At 41.1% G+C, this 18035-nt stretch overlaps 1 protein-coding gene across 1 annotated transcript in view; it reads right to left on the bottom strand.

Annotated features, from left to right (window-relative positions):
- The window catches only part of ZRSR2 (zinc finger CCCH-type, RNA binding motif and serine/arginine rich 2), a 40306-nt gene that overhangs the window by 13894 nt on the left and 8377 nt on the right, over positions 1-18035 (bottom strand). The window contains exons 3-8 of the mRNA XM_089693637.1: positions 16578-16647; positions 15390-15495; positions 12872-12955; positions 5645-5683; positions 5290-5405; positions 3551-3764 (exon numbers count right to left, since the gene is read on the bottom strand). Of these exons, the coding sequence (XP_089549763.1) occupies positions 3551-3764; positions 5290-5405; positions 5645-5683; positions 12872-12955; positions 15390-15495; positions 16578-16647 (629 nt within the window). The remainder of the gene's footprint in view (positions 1-3550; positions 3765-5289; positions 5406-5644; positions 5684-12871; positions 12956-15389; positions 15496-16577; positions 16648-18035) is intronic.

Here is an 18035-nt window from a genome sequence, read left to right as displayed (position 1 = left end):
CACAGTACAGTACCTGATGGTACACTGCCTGTCAAAAAGGTTTCATGGTCTTTTGATCAGATCTCCTGAGACAAATAGTGAAACTTGTCTTTAATAATTCATCTGTCAAGATGTCACGGTGAAACACACAAATACTAAAGAAATGACATTTGTATCATGGAGAACTAAACAACTCAAGTACAAAATATCTGAAAGAAAAGTATAAGTCAACCACAGTAACCAAAATCCCAACCATCAACTGCTTTAACACAAATAGAAATGAGAAGGATAGCTTTAGAAAAGTAAAGTATTACACGTGAGGAAAATGTACTCATATAGGATATCTAGGTGTGCGTAAAAATCTATCACACACTCCTCTGTCATCATGCACTAGGAGCTTAAATGGCATAGTGGGCGCAGGTAGGCATGGACAACATTTTTCAGGGAAATAAGCAATGGACAGTATATAAGCTAATTCTACAACTGCATTTAAAGCTCAACACCAGGAAATACAAAAACAAAAATCCACATCCACATTGAAAAGGTTGCTTATTAAGACTGGAGGAATAAAGTGTAATGCCTACCTTATATCTCACCTCAGCAGGCTCCCTCCATCTGTGTGGTCGGTCCCCCGAGGCCACTTTTCTAAGATGCTTTGAGCCATAGACTCGCATCATCACGTACAATACAAGAGCAATAGCCTACATAGTACATGAGGACAGAGAGAGCGCATCTTCAATTGGGAGCGAGGGAGAGCACCAGAGCAAAGAGTAAGGCAAGCATTACACCTTATACTTCATCCCACAGTGTTAATGAACTCTGTACTGGGGAAAGGGGTTGCACTGCAAGGGTAGTTTTTTTTGCAATTCCTTGAGTTGGGCTTTAAAGTAATAAATATTTGTGGTTGTATTTAGTGGTTTCAGCAGCAGCTTCCAGTTTACCAATTTAACTGGCAAAACCATATCACATGCAGTACGTTAAGGCGTTTTTACCTCTTTACATCATGACAACTGAAAAGGTAAATGGAATATATAGTGGTTTTCTACATATTTCCTTTTTTATGGCCAGGGAAACATGAAATTTTGCATATGAATATTATCTCCTTCCCGCCAACAGTATGCATATATGCGGTCTCACGGAAGTGGGCTTTTATCCATAGGGCCGCATATATACGTACCTGCCTTTGTGCCGGGACAGCGCTGCACAGCGTGCACCCAGCAGAGAAACATAGCTCTCACCGGGAACCCCGGGTTCCGTACTAACGATCAGCACTTGGGACTCCCAGTTCCAGGTCTGTGATAGCCTCTGACTGACTATCACAATGATCAGTCAGTGTGCAGCCCGCCCCTGTGCTTTCTTACTCTCTGAATGGAGAGAGATATATTGTATCTTCTCTTCTTGCAGGAAGAAAGAAGTAAATAAACAAAAGCATGTTAAAAATAAATAACAAACTAAAAAGAAAAAATAGGTAGCTCAATGTTTGATCTAGGACAGTGCCAGGGTTAGTGTGTGGGTCAAAGGTCAAGGTGTCATATTTTGGGCAGGATTTTTTTTTTTTCTCCATCAGTGTCAGTGTGTTTTAGGTAAGATCAAAAAAGGCAAAATACGCACTATTGTTTCTGGGCTGTACTACAGGTACAAAAAACAACATACATAAATGTGGTATTGCCGCGATTGTCAGTAGCAGGAGAATTTATTTTGAGTTGTTTTTTGGTGGTAGGCTATGGTAGAAGAAATATACAGTTAAATTTAAAAAAAAATATTTTTTTTCCTACTATTTTGGGTCAGTTTTCTTTGAAAAAAAAAGTAGTTGTGATGATATGTACAGTTTTACTAGCACATGTGAAAGTTGCAAAATTGTGTTCCGACTTTTTTTATTTTTTACCCTTAGTCACCAAGGGGCTAATCAGTATTTTACACAGCAGCAAGAGGGAGCTTGTGGCTCCTTTCACTGTTCTCTGTACATACCATATGTTGAAAAAACTTGCCATTTATAAGTATAAAAGTGGCATTTACAATCAGAATTGGATGCATCTAGAGCAGGGGTCAGCAACCTGTAGATTGTGATCTACCAGTAGACCATGGCAAGTTGACTGGTAGATCACAGTCTGGGCTTGCTGACCCGCCACCCCACAGCATCAAGCAGACTGCAATGCAGAAGGACTACTTGTAAAGTTGGAGTTGTAGTAGGGAGCAAGAGCCACATAAGCCGATCCCTCCTCTATAGTGCCAGCTCCTGTCCCATGCGGAGTGATACAAACTGCACTCCACCTCTTATCCTGGCTAGCGGTCTCCAGAGTGGTGCCAACAGCAAGAAAGAAGAGATCTTCAAGTCACTGTGAAACAACACACTGGGCATAATAGTATAAGGCTGCTTTCACACTGATGTGCTGCGACTTACCCACACCACGGGTGCAGTGCAGTGTACCTGCAGCTTTCCTACGGGTTTGCTGCACTTAGCCATAGACTTCTATTATATCCTGCGCTCCTCTAAAAAACAAACGAATAGATGTGTTTGAAAGTTGGTGATGAGGAAATATGCTGCCTCACCACCACCTGATCTAAACCCATGATTGCTGTGCAATGCATGCGATTGCGTCATAGTAGTGCAGCAATTAGAGTTTTAAATCAAGTGTGAGGAGGCGACACGGTGGCTAGTGATCTCGGACTTCTCCCATGTTGTTCAGGTAAATCTCCACCTCTTTAAGGTTGCCTACCCCTGATCTAGAGGAATGGTTCATTTTCAGAGCGCTCAGTAAAAAGATTAAAGCAAAAGACAGAGTGTGAAAGGCAGTGCTCTGCGTATCACCTGTTAAATGTTTATTTGTGAAACAAAGATTGCATAGTGTGAGAAAACCTCCACAGATAAGACCAGTGTCCTGTCCTGTACCTAGTCTCATCACTGGCTTGACAGTTGTGTTGTAATAATATAGTTGAATAAAAACAAAAGGAAAAAGAAAAAAAAAAAAAAAAAAAAAAAAAAAAGAAGAAGGATATACTAAATATAGAAAGATTTTTTTTATAAAATCCACACACAGTATAATGCTGTGTATGATGTTAAATAGATAAAGGTAATGTTTTTTGAGTACACATTTATTATATATTAACTTGATGTGGGTTGGTATTTACATCCTATAGATATAGCTTTTGAGATCATATTTAGTTTGTGTGTGCCAACCAAGATCTTAATGCATTTTTTGAACAATATCATTTTTACAAACATCTGTACACAAACTGGACATACAAAATTAATTGTTCAATTTTTTTTTTTAACTTTCTTTCAAACCTGTGATATGTATGTGAAAAATACCAAGTAGTCTCCTGAGGTGAAAAGTGGAAGTCAGTGCTCATCAGTCAAATGATTTAAACTTATTGATAACTTTCTGGGCATAGAACTTACAATGTAAATGTACAGGCAATGACACACTCACTTGTCTGGAAATTCTGTAGTTGCCGCATGACTGACACCTGCAGGCCACAATTAAAAATTGCTTTCAACTTTCTAAAACTCCTTTTATTATTAAGTGAAGCAGAAATGACCTTCAGCAACAAGAACTATGTGGAGTTTTACCTTGAATTGGATGACTTGTCCAACACTTTTAAATTCAGGTATAACATCATCGTAGAATTCCAAAAACTGCTGGTAAATTTCTTCCTCGCCATATTCCAAGCTGGCGTCCGTGTCATAATCATCCCGTCTACACTGCTCCATACCAAATGTAATAAACATACAACGGATAAGGAGCGTCTGGCTCGAAGATGGGTAGCTGTGCTTGCGGGAACACCTGTGTATTAGGGTGTAAAGATGTAAAACCCAATAGGAATTATCATGGATAACAGTAAAAAGTCAGACTGATGGCAGTTTACAGACTCCGTCCACCTAAAATCTGTATTTGTTCTGAGTGAGCTGAATCACATACTGAAATCTGTAACCCGTCATGAATTCTCATACCCCTTGATGCATTATCCATAAATTAAATATCTGACAGGCAACATTGTATGTGAAGGAAAAAAAAAAATCACAACAGACGCCACACCTCAACAATCTTGGTACTGGAGACCCTGCCACAGGAAACACTAGGGGATAAAATATATCCCACTTGCATCTATTAAAATCAGAGTGCCTTAGAATTTAAATGCTAAAAGTGTTAACAACTCTAGAAAATGGTTTAACTTCCTAACTTAAACATTTAAGAATAACTGAACCTTCAGGCCTCCAGTAATAGTGAACTGATAAAAAAATGTGGTAAACACTGAAGCTTTTCACAAAGAGAACCAGTCCTGAGTCATGACTGGGCTTATGCAAAAATCTGAATAGTGGTCTTAAAGTATTCTAACTAGCCAGCCTTGTTTATGAAATGATTAAAATTTTCCCACATATTTACCTACACTGAAAGCCCAACTCCAGCCAAAATGTCTTAGGGCTCATGTTGACAGGTGTTCTTTTCAAATGCTGCATTTGCTATACCAAATGCACCATAAGGCAGGTCAAACAGAGTCTGTATTGCCATGTATATTGCTTAATTCAAAACAACATGCATTCGAAACACACATTGAACACAGGAAAACATGGTCTGTCACTATGAGCCCTTATTTGGTTTTAGAGGTAGCAGGCAATGGATAGGACCTCACAGTTCCTCTAGGGGTGAAAGGCTGCAGTCAATATTCACATGACACAGAGTAACCTCCCATGTAAATAGATGAAGCAGAAGCAGGTTCAAAGTGAAAGCACTGGCTTATAATATCACAGTCCAATTTTAGGGCCATTAAGAAGATGGAAACTAGAAACTAAAGTGATTTACCTAGCAAGTGTTAGAAAATAAATATCATGAAAAAGGTTACAACTATTCACAAGGTGGGCTATTCCAAGCCAAAAATATAAGGCTTTATTTACTAAAGGGTCAACTCCTTAAGACACATGCAATAATTAATGGAATTGTATTCTCTTCAGCAAATGGAAGTGCAAATTTCAAGTTCAAAACTGGGGAGCTAGTGTGGAGTTGTAACAGAAGTCCAGGTCTACATGTATAGCAAGCCTGCAATCAGAGACATGATGGAGGACATTTACTAAAACTGGAGCGCATTGCAGCCAGCTTCTAACTTCAGCTTGTTCAATTAAGCTTTTTAAAAGAGAAAAAAAAAAAAAAAACCTGGAAGCTGACTGATTTCTATGTGGAGCTGCACCATATTTTACAAGCTCCAGTTTTAGTAAATCTCCCTTCTTGAATGCATTAAAAACAACTTGGCAAGTTTGGAAAGTTCAATAATGTCTCCACCTTCTACAATAATGCACAGGTTTTTGTCAATTACCTTTCACCAAATCTACAGGCTCCAGTTTTGAGGTAAAACGGGCAATTGGCTCTGTCTTTTTCTGTGCCATAACCGTCTGGTGCCTCTGGATTGTGCCATGTGCCACCATTCTCTAACTGCAGAGGAAACAAAGACATGACATCAGCCAAGAAACAGGTTTGACCTTCTTTGTGTTCTTACTGTTATTTAGGATAAAGAAGAAATGTGTTTTATTAGCTAATGCTATGAATGTAAAGGTGCTTATCAAACCCGACAGAAGGCTGGAACTTATCCCAGTGGACCTTCACTTTAACTTATCCATGCAATATCACTATATGTATCTTTCACCAAGCCCAGATAATGCAATTCATCTTACCTGACTCTCTGCTTCATCCAGCATCTTCTGAACGGCCTCCTAGAAATGGTGTAAACACAGGGCTAGTAAAAACCTCCATAGTGCACAATATCTGCTTCAGGGGTTAAGAATGTCTAACATGTATAAACACTACAGAATTGTTGTTACTGGAATTATACTGTATAATGCATTTTAGAAAGACAACAATTTACGGAATGATTGCGCCTGGGTTATACAATATGAAAAGTACAAGAAGGAGATTGAGGGTTAGCACTATCACCTGATATGTGTTTTATGCTCAATACTGACCATGTTACCAGTGTTAATACCTCTTCCTACACCAGTCAGGAACTAAAGCTGGATTCTTTTTGGTAATTTCATGATCATCAATGACAAGCATTAAAACTGGTCATAGATAGAATGAAATTTGTCCGGTTTTGCCGGAACCAGCAAATTTTGATCCATGTATGAGCAGGAAGGTTGTACATAAGTCTATCTATAGATCAACCATCCTGTTAGATATTCCCCGCTTGATCAGTATATTCTGATAGCATTGAAGTCCTCGCTGCCAGATTATAATCACTCAGCTGAGTGTATTCCTCCATCTATCCCAGTGTGTTGATGGTGGGAATAGAGTCAGTTTTTTTTTGTTCAACCCCGTTTGAACAGAAAAAAAACGGACTCATCTAATGTCTTCCCAGCACAATCACTAGAACATAATGGTTAAGGCAAGAAACATGCAGACACGGCAGCAATAAGATGTTCCTAGGTTGAATTACAGGCAGCCTGTTCATTCTGACTTTGCATTTCATCCTTTATGCCATTGGGGCTGGAAAAATGAAAGATGTAAAAGTACAATGTTGTCCACTATATTTACCACGCTTTAAAATGTTTTTTGTGTTAAATAAAAGAAAATATAAAATACTTTGCTGGGTACATCCCTATATGCACTTTGCCTTTGCCATCAAAAGTGTACAGCAAAGTCTATATGTCCAAGAAACCAACTTCTACACCAATAGGCCAGTATGTCTCAGAGTTCTGGAGATACAATCCAGTGAAACCTTTAAATGTAACATGGAAATAAGCAAAATACGTATGTCCAAAGATTTTCTTTTTTCATTCCACAGGAGGGTCACACTACAGTGTAAAATTCTCTGGCTATCAGTAAACTGGAGATGTACAATAACTAATCTTGAGCAAGTGACAGACTGAGTTAGTGTCAATGCAGCTCGACAGCGTCACTTCACAGACAAAGTATGCACACCTTTCAGGGCCGTCTTTAACGCAGGGCAAACGGGGCAGCTGCCCTGGGCCCAAAGCAGCAGAGCGCACAGAGTACACTGGAGACATCGCTGTATTCCCCAGCTAGCAGGAAGGGGGCTGGGCCAGGTCTGGAAGCTCCACTGACTCCACCCCATGCAGCCTGTATGCTTGAGAGGGAGCTGCTGTAGTAGAAGCTACAATGTGAGTGGGAGCCCCGCCTCCGGAGTCTCTGGTCATCTCCCGCAGTACGTCCGCAGTCTCTGGTCATCTCCCACAGTACGTCTGCAGTCTCTGGTCATCTCCCACAGTACGTCCGCAGTCTCTGGTCATCTCCCGCAGTACGTCTGCAGTAGTTGGTCATGTCCTGTAATACATACGCAGTCTCTGGTCATCTCCTGTAGTACGTCTGCAGTCTCTGGTCATCTCCTGTAGTATGTCTGCAGTCTCTGACCATCTCCTGTAGTATGTCTGCAGTCTCTGACCATCTCCTGTAGTATGTCTGCAGTCTCTGACCATCTCCTGTAGTATGTCTGCAGTCTCTGACCATCTCCTGTAGTATGTCTGCAGTCTCTGACCATCTCCTGTAGTATGTCTGCAGTCTCTGACCATCTCCTGTAGTATGTCTGCAGTCTCTGACCATCTCCTGTAGTATGTCTGCAGTCTCTGACCATCTCCTGTAGTATGTCTGCAGTCTCTGACCATCTCCTGTAGTATGTCTGCAGTCTCTGACCATCTCCTGTAGTATGTCTGCAATCTCTGACCATCTCCTGTAGTATGTCTGCAGTCTCTGACCATCTCCTGTAGTATGTCTACAGTCTCTGACCATCTCTTGTAGTAGGTCTACAGTCTCTGACCATCTCTTGTAGTAGGTCTACAGTCTCTGACCATCTCTTGTAGTATGTCTACAGTCTCTGACCATCTCTTGTAGTATGTCTACAGTCTCTGACCATCTTTTGTAGTATGTCTACAGTCTCTGACCATCTCTTTTAGGATGTCTATTAATGTGCTGCCTTGTTCAATCATTTGGGATTGCTCCACTGCTCAGTAAGTAGCAATGATGTGCAGTAACCTCTAGCAACCAGTCAGTGAACAGTAGTGATCTGCTGTAGTCTCTAGCAACCAATCAGTTAGCAATAATGCTATGCAGTAACCTCTAGCAACCAGTTAGTAGTGATGATGTGCAATAACCTCTAGCAACCAATCAGTAAGTGGTAATAATGTGCTGTAACCTGTAGCAACCAATCAGTGAGCGTTAATGATAAGCAGTAATCTATAGCAACCAATCAGTGAGCAGTAACAATGTACAGTAACCTCTAGCAACCAAACAACAAGCAGAAATTATGTGTTGTAACCTCTAGTAAACAGTCAATGAGTGGTATTGATAGGCTGCAATTGCAAACGCTGCCTGATCTGCTGCAGTAAACTGATTTTGAGTCTACATGTTTGCCCAGGGCCCAATCAATATTAAAGACGGCTCTGACACCTTTTATTCATTCTAAATATGCAGGCCTTCAGTTATTTAGAAATAACAATGTAAACACCAATCTGAGCCCTAGCTGCCATGGGCAACACTCTGGAGGTCCTTCTGAACATCGGCCTGAGCTCACAGTACAATGATGCAGAGTGCGCATTACTCGCCTTCTAAAATGAAACGGGTCAGGTAGATTCACTATGGGAAAAGATCAACACTACAGCACTACTAATCAGGAAGTAGAGTTTGTATGGGTAATGAGCAAATACTGCCACTTTGTGAACATATATAATTGCAATGTACGTATTTTTCAATACAATAAAGCACATTTATAAAATTATTTACATTGAAGTCAATTCTTTTATTTTTTCAAATGTATGTCTAAAAATTTCAAAAAAACTACAGTGGCCTTTGATACACACATGCACACACTCGTATACACTTATAAGCTGCCCCTTTTGGCATGTGGGAATGTACAGAATTCATGCAAGTCCATGTGCATACATTTAACCACAGCCCCACCGCCCTGTAGTAGAACTACTGATACAGGGCAGCAGGGGTATGCAAAATCATGTATATATACATGATTTTGCATTACTGGGTAGGCTGTCAATCACCGGGTCCCGGTCAGTAATTATTTGCCGGCCCCCTGTGATTTCCGACAATCACCGACGGGGATGAGGAGTGTTTTGTTTACCAACAGTCCTCCTCCCTGTTAACTCAGCCATCCAGAGCACAGGATGGACACAGCACAACCATCCAGCACAGTGTGATTACAGTGAAACACACACACACACACCGCCCCCTAGAAAAACACTTCCTGCACACAGTTAACCCTTTGATCGCCCCTCATGTTAACCCCTTCCTGCCCAGTGCCATTAGAACAGTGTTAGTGCTTTTTTTTCTTTTTTTTCTAGCACTGATCCTTGTATTGGTGTCACTGGGAATGTCACTGACACCAAGTGAATTCCCCCCAGTGTCAGAATGTCCGACATTCAGAAGTCGTTGATCGCCACCATTACTAGTAAAAATTAAATTTTTAAAAAAATCCCAAAATAAATATATATATATATATATATATATATATATATATATATATATATATACACATACACACATACACATACATACATACAGTTGCAAGAAAAAGTATGTGAACCCCTTGGGATTACGTGGAGTTTTGCATGAATTGGGCATAAAATGTGCTCTGAACATCATCTAAATCACAACAATAGAAGAACACAGTCTGCTGAATATAATACTACACAAACATTAGATGTTGCCATGGTTTAATTGCACATAACATGTACACATTCACAGTGCAGGGACGAAAATGTATGTATGTGAGGCCCTAGCTTAATGACTTCTCCCAGAGCTAATTGGAGCCAGGAGCGAGCCAACCTTGACTCCAATCAGTGTGATGACATTGGATGTGTTGCTGACAGCTGTCCTGCCCTTAAAAAACACACACCTGTTTTGGGTTTACTGGTTTCAAGAAGCACTGTCTGATGTGAACCATGCCTCGCAGAAAAGAGCTCTCAGAAGACCTACGATCAAGAATTGTTGACTTGCATGAAGCTGGAAAGGGTTACAAAAGTATCTCCAAAAGCCTTGATGTTCATGTGTCCACGGTAAGACAGACTGTCTACAAATGGAGAAAGTTTAGCACTGTGGCTACTCTCCCTAGGCGTGGTCGTCCTGTAAAAATGACTGCAAGAGCACAGCGCAGAATGCTGCATGAGGTAAAGAAGAATCCCAGAGTGTCAGCTAAAGACCTACAGAAATCTCTGGCACATGCTAACATTTTAGTTGACACATTTACAATAAGGAAAACATTAAACAAGAATGGAGTACATGGGAGGACACCACGGAGGAAGCCATTGCTGTCTAAAAAGAATATTGCAGCACGTTTGAAGTTTGTAAAAGAGCACCTGGATGTTCCACAGCACTACTGGCAAAATATACTGTGGACAGATGAAACCAAGATTGAGTTGTTTGAGAAGAACACACAACACTATGTGTGGAGAAAAAAAGGCACAGCACACCAACATCAAAACCTCATCCCCACTGTAAAACATGGCGGAGGGAGCATCATGGTTTGGGGCTGCTTTACTGCCTCAGGGCCTGGACGGATTGTTGTCATTGATGGGAAAATGAATTCCAGAGTTTATTAAGACATTTTGCAGGAAAACGTACGATCTGTCCACCAACTGAAGCTCTGCAGAGGATGGGTGATGCAACAGGACAATGACCCAAAGCATACAAGTAATTCCACAAAACAAAGGCTGCAACAGCACAGAATACGCCTTCTGGAGTGGCCCAGTCAGAGTCCTGACCTCAACCCAATTGAAATGCTGTGGCATGACCTTAAGAGAGCGATTCACACCAGACATCCCAAGAATATTGCTACACTGAAACAGTTTTGTGAAGAGGAGTGGTCCAAAGTTACTCCAGAGCGTTGTGCAGGTCTGATCTGCAACTACAGAAAATGTTTGGTTGAGGTTATTGCTGCCAAAAGAGGGTCAACCAGTCCAAAGGTTCACATACTTTTTCCTCCCTGCACTGTGAATGTTTACATGTTATGTGCAATTAAACCATGGCAACAGCTAATGTTTGTGTAGTATTATGTTCAGCAGACTGTGTTCTTCTATTGTTGTGACTTAGATGACGTTCAGAGCACATTTTATGCCCAATTCATGCAAAACTTCACGTAATCCCAAGGGGTTCACATACTTTTTCTTGCAACTGTATGTATGTATGTATGTATGTATGTATGTATGTATGTATATATATATATATATATATATATAGCCATTTGTAAACGCTATAACTTTCAAGTAAACCAATTAATTTACATGTATTTTTTTTCTTTACTGGACGTTTAATAGCAAAAAGTCAAACATGTTGTTTCTTTTTTTCTCAAAATTGTTGGTATTTTGTTTTTTTTATAGCGCATAAAAATAAAAACTGCACAGGCAATCAAAAACCACTGAAAGAAAGCTCAATTAGTGGGAAAAAAAAGTCATAAATTTCATGTGGGTGCAGCGTTGCATGACTGCGCAATTGTCATTGAAAGTAACGCAGCGCCGTAATGCAAAAAATGGCCTGTCCAGGAAGGGGGGTAAATACTCAGGAGGGCAAGTGGTTAATATTACTTTGAAGTAATATATACATTTTAATGGAATATCTCAGATACGGTCTAATAAAAAGATACATCTTGGTGCATGAGGCTTGGTAGGCTTAGCATGTGGAAATAAGGTTAAGGAATCATTTTTCAAACATGATAATCTAGGTTGCTTTTCAATATAGGATCAGTTATCAATGACAATGTTTTCATAATAGATTTATATATTGGTCAATATATGAACAGATACTTAAATTTAATACTAAAGTAATTATTCACTAACTATAAAGTAGATCAGTCTTGGAAATATTTTGCATAAAACCAGGCACAGCAATGTGCCTACAAATACATTTCTTGTGAAACCTGCCCAGTAGCTCCCCAGGAACCCCAAAACTAGGTGTATATGCCATTTCTGTCAGTAGTAGAACACTCTGGCACCTTACACCCCATAATTCAAAGTGTATGCCACTCTGCCTGCCAACAAGATGCAGTAAAACAAGAAATGGCTACAGAAACATGTAAATATGCCAGGCTGATCAATTTTCACTTTAAAGAAAGTATGCATTGCATTAATACATTTAAAGGGTTCAAGTGGACTTTAATATGCAATAAAGTGAACCCTACTCTCTATCATCAACCAGCAACAAAGTTTTGTTTAAATTTTACCACAATAAGTATAAAGCTCCTTTAAATACCTATTGTTATATATATGGTCAATAATGCAAACAGGATCTGGCAGGCAGAGCTGAGGTTTTTTTGTTCCACTGCAGTTGGAAAGTGGCAAACTGGAGAAGACAGCATACGAATTATCATGGTTCTAAGTGCCTGAGGGCAGAATTCTCTCAGCAGTTTTGTTCTGGAGATGTGCTCCAACGACAGAATCAATCTCCCTTAAATTTTATTTCTAGGAATAAGTGAACTACAGTCAGATAAAAGTTGATGCTGCAGCAATTTGTAGTACAGTGGCTGAGCTAGCTACAGAAAGATCTTCAGGAAGCTTTTATACTATCTAAAGGAGTGGCTAATCTTTGTGACAAGTCGGCAATTCATAGCTGCATACACAAGAATTGCAGCCATCTATTGCAGCACCACTGTATTCATCTACAAATCACCAGAGAAAATAACCATAAAAATGTTTAGCTGCTACAAATCCCTGCTATAAAGCTGCTGGTGAGCTATGAGCCTTCTCCTCTGCAGCCATGTCCTCCATCCATCTCATAGTGCAGTAAGGAAGAGCAATAGGAACTGAATGGTCACTAGAGACAACACAACTTATTTGAGGCAGTTCTTCTTAGAAACTTGTTTTAGGTGTTCATTTAGGATACAACAGACATCTGACTAGAGCTGAGGCAGGATATGAGTATTTTTATCCTCCTAGTGCAGGAATCACCTCTCTTTCTCTCTTCTTCACTTCTTCTGGATCTTCTGCTCTCTCTTTCATCTCCTGTGCTCGCCATTCCTCTATCATTCGTCTCTATAGGAAACACAAACACAAACACCACATCACATCACTTACACTGAACCTAAATTACTTGCATGCTGTGAGCCTCACAATTCATTGCAATATTTTAATGTGTTTCTGCGCCTCAATGAGGAAAACTGCATGAAAAGACACATGGAAACGACATGCATAAAGTGGTGGGATCATAAAAAGTAACACTGTGAACAGAAGCAACTCCCATCTGTACATATAAGAATCACAACCTACGCACATTTTGTTCCACATTCCTGGCCAGGGGCCTGCGCTTACCACATTCCTGGCCAGGGGCCTACGCTTACCACATTCCTGGCCAGGGCCCTGCGCTTACCACATTCCTGGCCAGGGCCCTGCGCTTACCACATTCCTGGCCAGGGCCCTGCGCTTACCACATTCCTGGCCAGGGCCCTGCGCTTACCACATTCCTGGCCAGGGCCCTGCGCTTACCACATTCCTGGCCAGGGCCCTGCGCTTACCACATTCCTGGCCAGGGCCCTGCGCTTACTACATTCCTGGCCAGGGCCCTGCGCTTACCACATTCCTGGCCAGGGCCCTGCGCTTACCACATTCCTGGCCAGGGCCCTGCGCTTACCACATTCCTGGCCAGGGCCCTGCGCTTACCACATTCCTGGCCAGGGCCCTGCGCTTACCACATTCCTGGCCAGGGCCCTGCGCTTACCACATTCCTGGCCAGGGCCCTGCGCTTACCACATTCCTGGCCAGGGTCCTGCGCTTACCACATTCCTGGCCAGGGTCCTGGGCAAGCTTTCACTTGTTCTGCCTTTTAAAAACCAAATAAAAACACAGAGAACTATAAGAGTTGCTGCTTCACAGCTTTCATCCTCACCCTTGCTTGCTGCTTAATTCAAACAAGTATGCAGGTTAGACATTTTTAATGGAGTTCACTTAGTTCACACTGGTCATGTGCTTGTATGTGAAACAATGAAAAACATGACAGCCCCATAGCTGGAACACTCATAAACAAGCCACAAAAGGCAGCTCTCATACTTCTAAGTCAACACATTATTTAGTAAGGTAAGTGCAGTTTATGAACTAGACTCCTCTCACAGCTTCAATTTCCCTGGTTTGGCTCTCAGATCGGTGTCAGAGATTAGGCTGTAAGGAGAAAATAGAAGCTACCACAAAAGAAAAAAAAAAAAAAAAATCAAAAGCTGGATTCACACACCTTTCTTTGCATTTAGTGACACGGGTTAAATGCAGCAGGAAGGTGAGTGGGGTCTCAACTAGAGCAGAGCAACTAGCAGGCGGCACATCTGGTATGCAACATGGGAACACTAAAGCAGAAGGTGAATTGGGAGCGGAGAGAGAAAACTAAGTGGCAGAGGATCGGCAGAGCTGGGGGAAAGTAGCAGGAGAAACTAGCAATGTCACATGTGGTGCGCAGAATGGGGAAAAATACAGCGGGATGTGAGCAGGGACCAGAGAGAGAAGGATCAGCAAACCAGAGATTCAGTGGAGCTTGGGGTTACTACTGAGCAAGGGATCAGCAAAACTGGTGGTTACTACTGAGTGGGGCTGCATCAACAGAGCTGGGGGTACTACTGAGCAGGGGATATGCTGAGTGTGGGGGCAAAAATCAACACACACACAGGACATTTACCAAGGCTCCAAGAACACTAGCATTTTTTATAAGCTCAAAAAATGCTAGAAATAAAAGCTGGATGAAAAACACTGATAAAAGCATTTCTGTGCCAGCTTGTAGTAGCATTTTAGTTAGCGTTTTTACAGCAGAAGAAAAAAAAAAAAAGCTACATAAAAAGCTAGGCGCATTTAGCGGTTTTTTTTGCCAGAAAAATGCACCCAAAAACTGAACAAAAACAATTTTTTTCCTGCTCCTAAACGCTGAAGCTTGAAAAACACTACTAGATTAAAATAGTGTGCATGGACACAGGATAACACTATTTAGCTTCCAGGAGCAGAAGAAAAATGCTGATAACAGCTTCTAGGAGCTTAAAAAACGCTAGTGTGCATGAAGCCTAAAGCTTAAAAAAAACATCATCAAAGCATCACAGAAGCATCAAAAAACATATAGAAGCGGTAGGTGCTTTAATGTGTATTAAAGTCGAAGCAAGTGTTAATGAGCCCTAACACAGAAGCCAAAATAAATACATTTTTCTTTCCTAATGATGTACTGCAGAATGATGTGACAAGCTGTAATGTGTTGCGTTTAAAGGCAACATGTTCCAGTTTCATCCGCTACACACCATCGCAACTTAACAGTGCTTATTGGAAATAATCTGTTTCGAGATTTTGTGCGCATGTGGGGTGAATAGGCTGTAAGAGATGGTGATCTGACAAAATGGATGTTACGCCTCCAATTTTTTTGGTATTTTTCAGTTAGGCAGCTCTATACCATATTAGAGCCAAATTGGGCAAGAAGGAAAAAAATAACACTTTTATATAAATGTACCTCTTCTTCTTCCCGTTTCCTGGCTGCTTCCTCCTTTTCTTTTCGCAGTCTGAATTCTTCTTGAGCTTCCTGCTCTCGAACAAGCCATTCTTCATGTAACCTCTGCCTGTATATAAAATGATATCACAGTCCACAACAGTTCTGATTAACACACAAAACATTTATAGTGAATCCTGAAAACATAGCCAAGTTATTTTACGCTCATCTAAAATAGTGCATATTTAACCGCTTTCCGACTGCCCTGTAGCAGAACTACTGCTACAGGGTGGCAGGGCTGTGCAAAATATACGTGATTTTGCACTTCCGGGCAGGAGGTGTGCACGTCGCCCTACCCGCGCTGCCATTGGCGACTATAGCTGTTGACCACCGGGTCCCGGTCAGAGATTCCCCGCCGGCACCCGGCAATCGGGGAGAGGTCTGTATGTAAACACAGATCTCTCCCGTTAGAACCAGCATGCTGCTTTGTATTGCTCTGCATAGCAGAGCAATACAAAGCAGCATGCTTACATAGTAAAACACACAGCACACATAGTAAAACAGCACACAGTTAACCCTTTGATCAACCCAGATGTTAACCCCTTTTTGCCCAGTGTAATTGCTTTTTATTAGCACTGATCACTGTATTAGTGTCACTGGGGATGTCAGTGGCAGTTAGTTCCCACCCAGTGTCAGAATGCCTGCCGCAGTCCCACAATAAGTTGCTGATCGCCGCCATTACTAGTACTAAAGAAAAAAAAAAAATATTTCAGTATATATACTGCCATTTGTAACTTTCACATAAACCAATTTTTTTTTTTAAGCAAAGACATGTAGCAGAATACATTTTGGTGTAAATTTATGAGGAACTTTGATTTTTTAATTTCTTTTTACTGGATATGTTTTATAGCAAAAAGTAAAAAATATTGTTTATTTTTGCAAAATTGTCAGTATTTTTTTTGTTTATAGCGCAAAAAATAAAAAGTGCAGAGGTGATCAAATACCACCAAAAGAAAGCTCCATTTGTGGGAAAAAAGGACACATTTAATTTGGGTGCATCATTGCATGACCACGCAATTGTCAGTTAAAGTAACGCAGCCCTGTATCGCAAAAAAACTGGTCTGGTCAGGAAGGGGGGGGGGTAAATCCTCTGGAGGGCAAGAGGTTACTAAAACAACAATTTAGAACACACTATAATATAATGTCACGGACCTTTCAATCTCATATTGGAGCTCATCCTCCTCTTCGTCATCTTCTTCAGCAGAGGCATGGCCTTTCTTCTCTGCAATACAGAAAAGTATCATGTTAAAGTAGAACTCCAGGATTTTTTTCTTCTATTAATGGACCCTCCTAATCCACTTCCTGTATAAATATGTCTAAAAGATAAATATCTGATTTAAAGTGTAGGTCAACATTTTTTTTTTTTTTATTTCCAGTTTTAACCCCTGCTAGAATTTGTTTCCTTATTGATGTCCCATTGGCGAGCTTTTCCTTCAGTTTCTGTCAAATCAGGAACTGAGAGGAAATCCCTCTAAAGTGATGGAACCCCAGGTTGTCACCAATGTAACCAGGACTAGTGTCCCTATTGGAAGATTTCACCTCTATTACTGAGGACAACACACAATCTGAAACAATCTTTCAGTTTCTTTTTCGATGAAACTGAACAGGCGCACATACAACAATTAAAACCTGACAGGTGCTTTTATCCTTCTAAACGAGAAGGTCAGCCACACAGTAATCCAAGCTCTTAAAAAAAGGTTTTGCTTTTAGTTATACAGGCATACCTCAGTTTACGAATGTAATTCGTGCCGCTGCATTTTTCGTATAGCAAACAATTCGTAAACTGAAACGCTGTTTCCCATAGGAATGCATTGAAAACCAATTAATCTGTTCCGGAGGTCAGAAAAAAGTAAACGCTACTAAAATACCGCATGAGTTATTTTATAAAGTCATGCGGTATTTTAGTAGTGACAACCATGTGTTAATGTTTCCACTGTCAGCGAGGTTCCCCACTGACAGTTGAATGTAAAAGAATTGTCGGCAATTACAAAAATAGATTAAAAAAATGGCATAATGTCCCCCCCCCATTCATACTAAGCCCTTTGGGTCTGGTATGCATTTTGAGGGGAACTCCCATGCCAAAACTGTTTTAAAAATGGCGTGGGGGTTCCCTCCAAAATCCATATCAGACCCTTATCCGAGCATGCAGCCCGGAAGGTCAGGACCCTCCTGAACCATACCAGGCCACATGCCCTCAACATGGGGGGGTGCTTTGGGGCAGGAAGGGATCCCCCCCCCCCAAAAGCACCTTGCCCCCCTGTTGATGGGACAAGGGCCTCTTCCCCACAACCCTGACCGGTGTTTGTGGGGGTCTGCGAGCAGGGGCTTATCGGAATCTGGAAGCCCTCTTTAACAAGGGGCCCCCCCAGATCAGAGCCTCCCCCCCATATGAAAGAGTATGGGGTACATGGTACTGCTACTCATTCACAAAAAAAGTGTAGTGTGAAAAAAGACAGGACACAGTCTTTGACAAGTCCTTTATCTTTTGTACACTAAAACTTCTCCCACACCCCCATAATGTATTGGAGATGAAGAAAGGAAGATGTGTTTGTTGCCAAAATCATAAGGGCATGTGACAACCATGGCTCCTTCCATAGATAAAGTAAGTGA

This window comes from Staurois parvus, unplaced genomic scaffold, assembly GCF_062004578.1.
Source record: "Staurois parvus isolate SC_StPar_1 unplaced genomic scaffold, SC_StPar_1.0 ptg000635l, whole genome shotgun sequence".
Lineage (NCBI taxonomy): Eukaryota > Metazoa > Chordata > Amphibia > Anura > Ranidae > Staurois > Staurois parvus.
The sequence above is the reverse complement of the archived record's forward strand: the minus strand, read 5'-3'. Positions and strand labels throughout refer to the sequence as shown.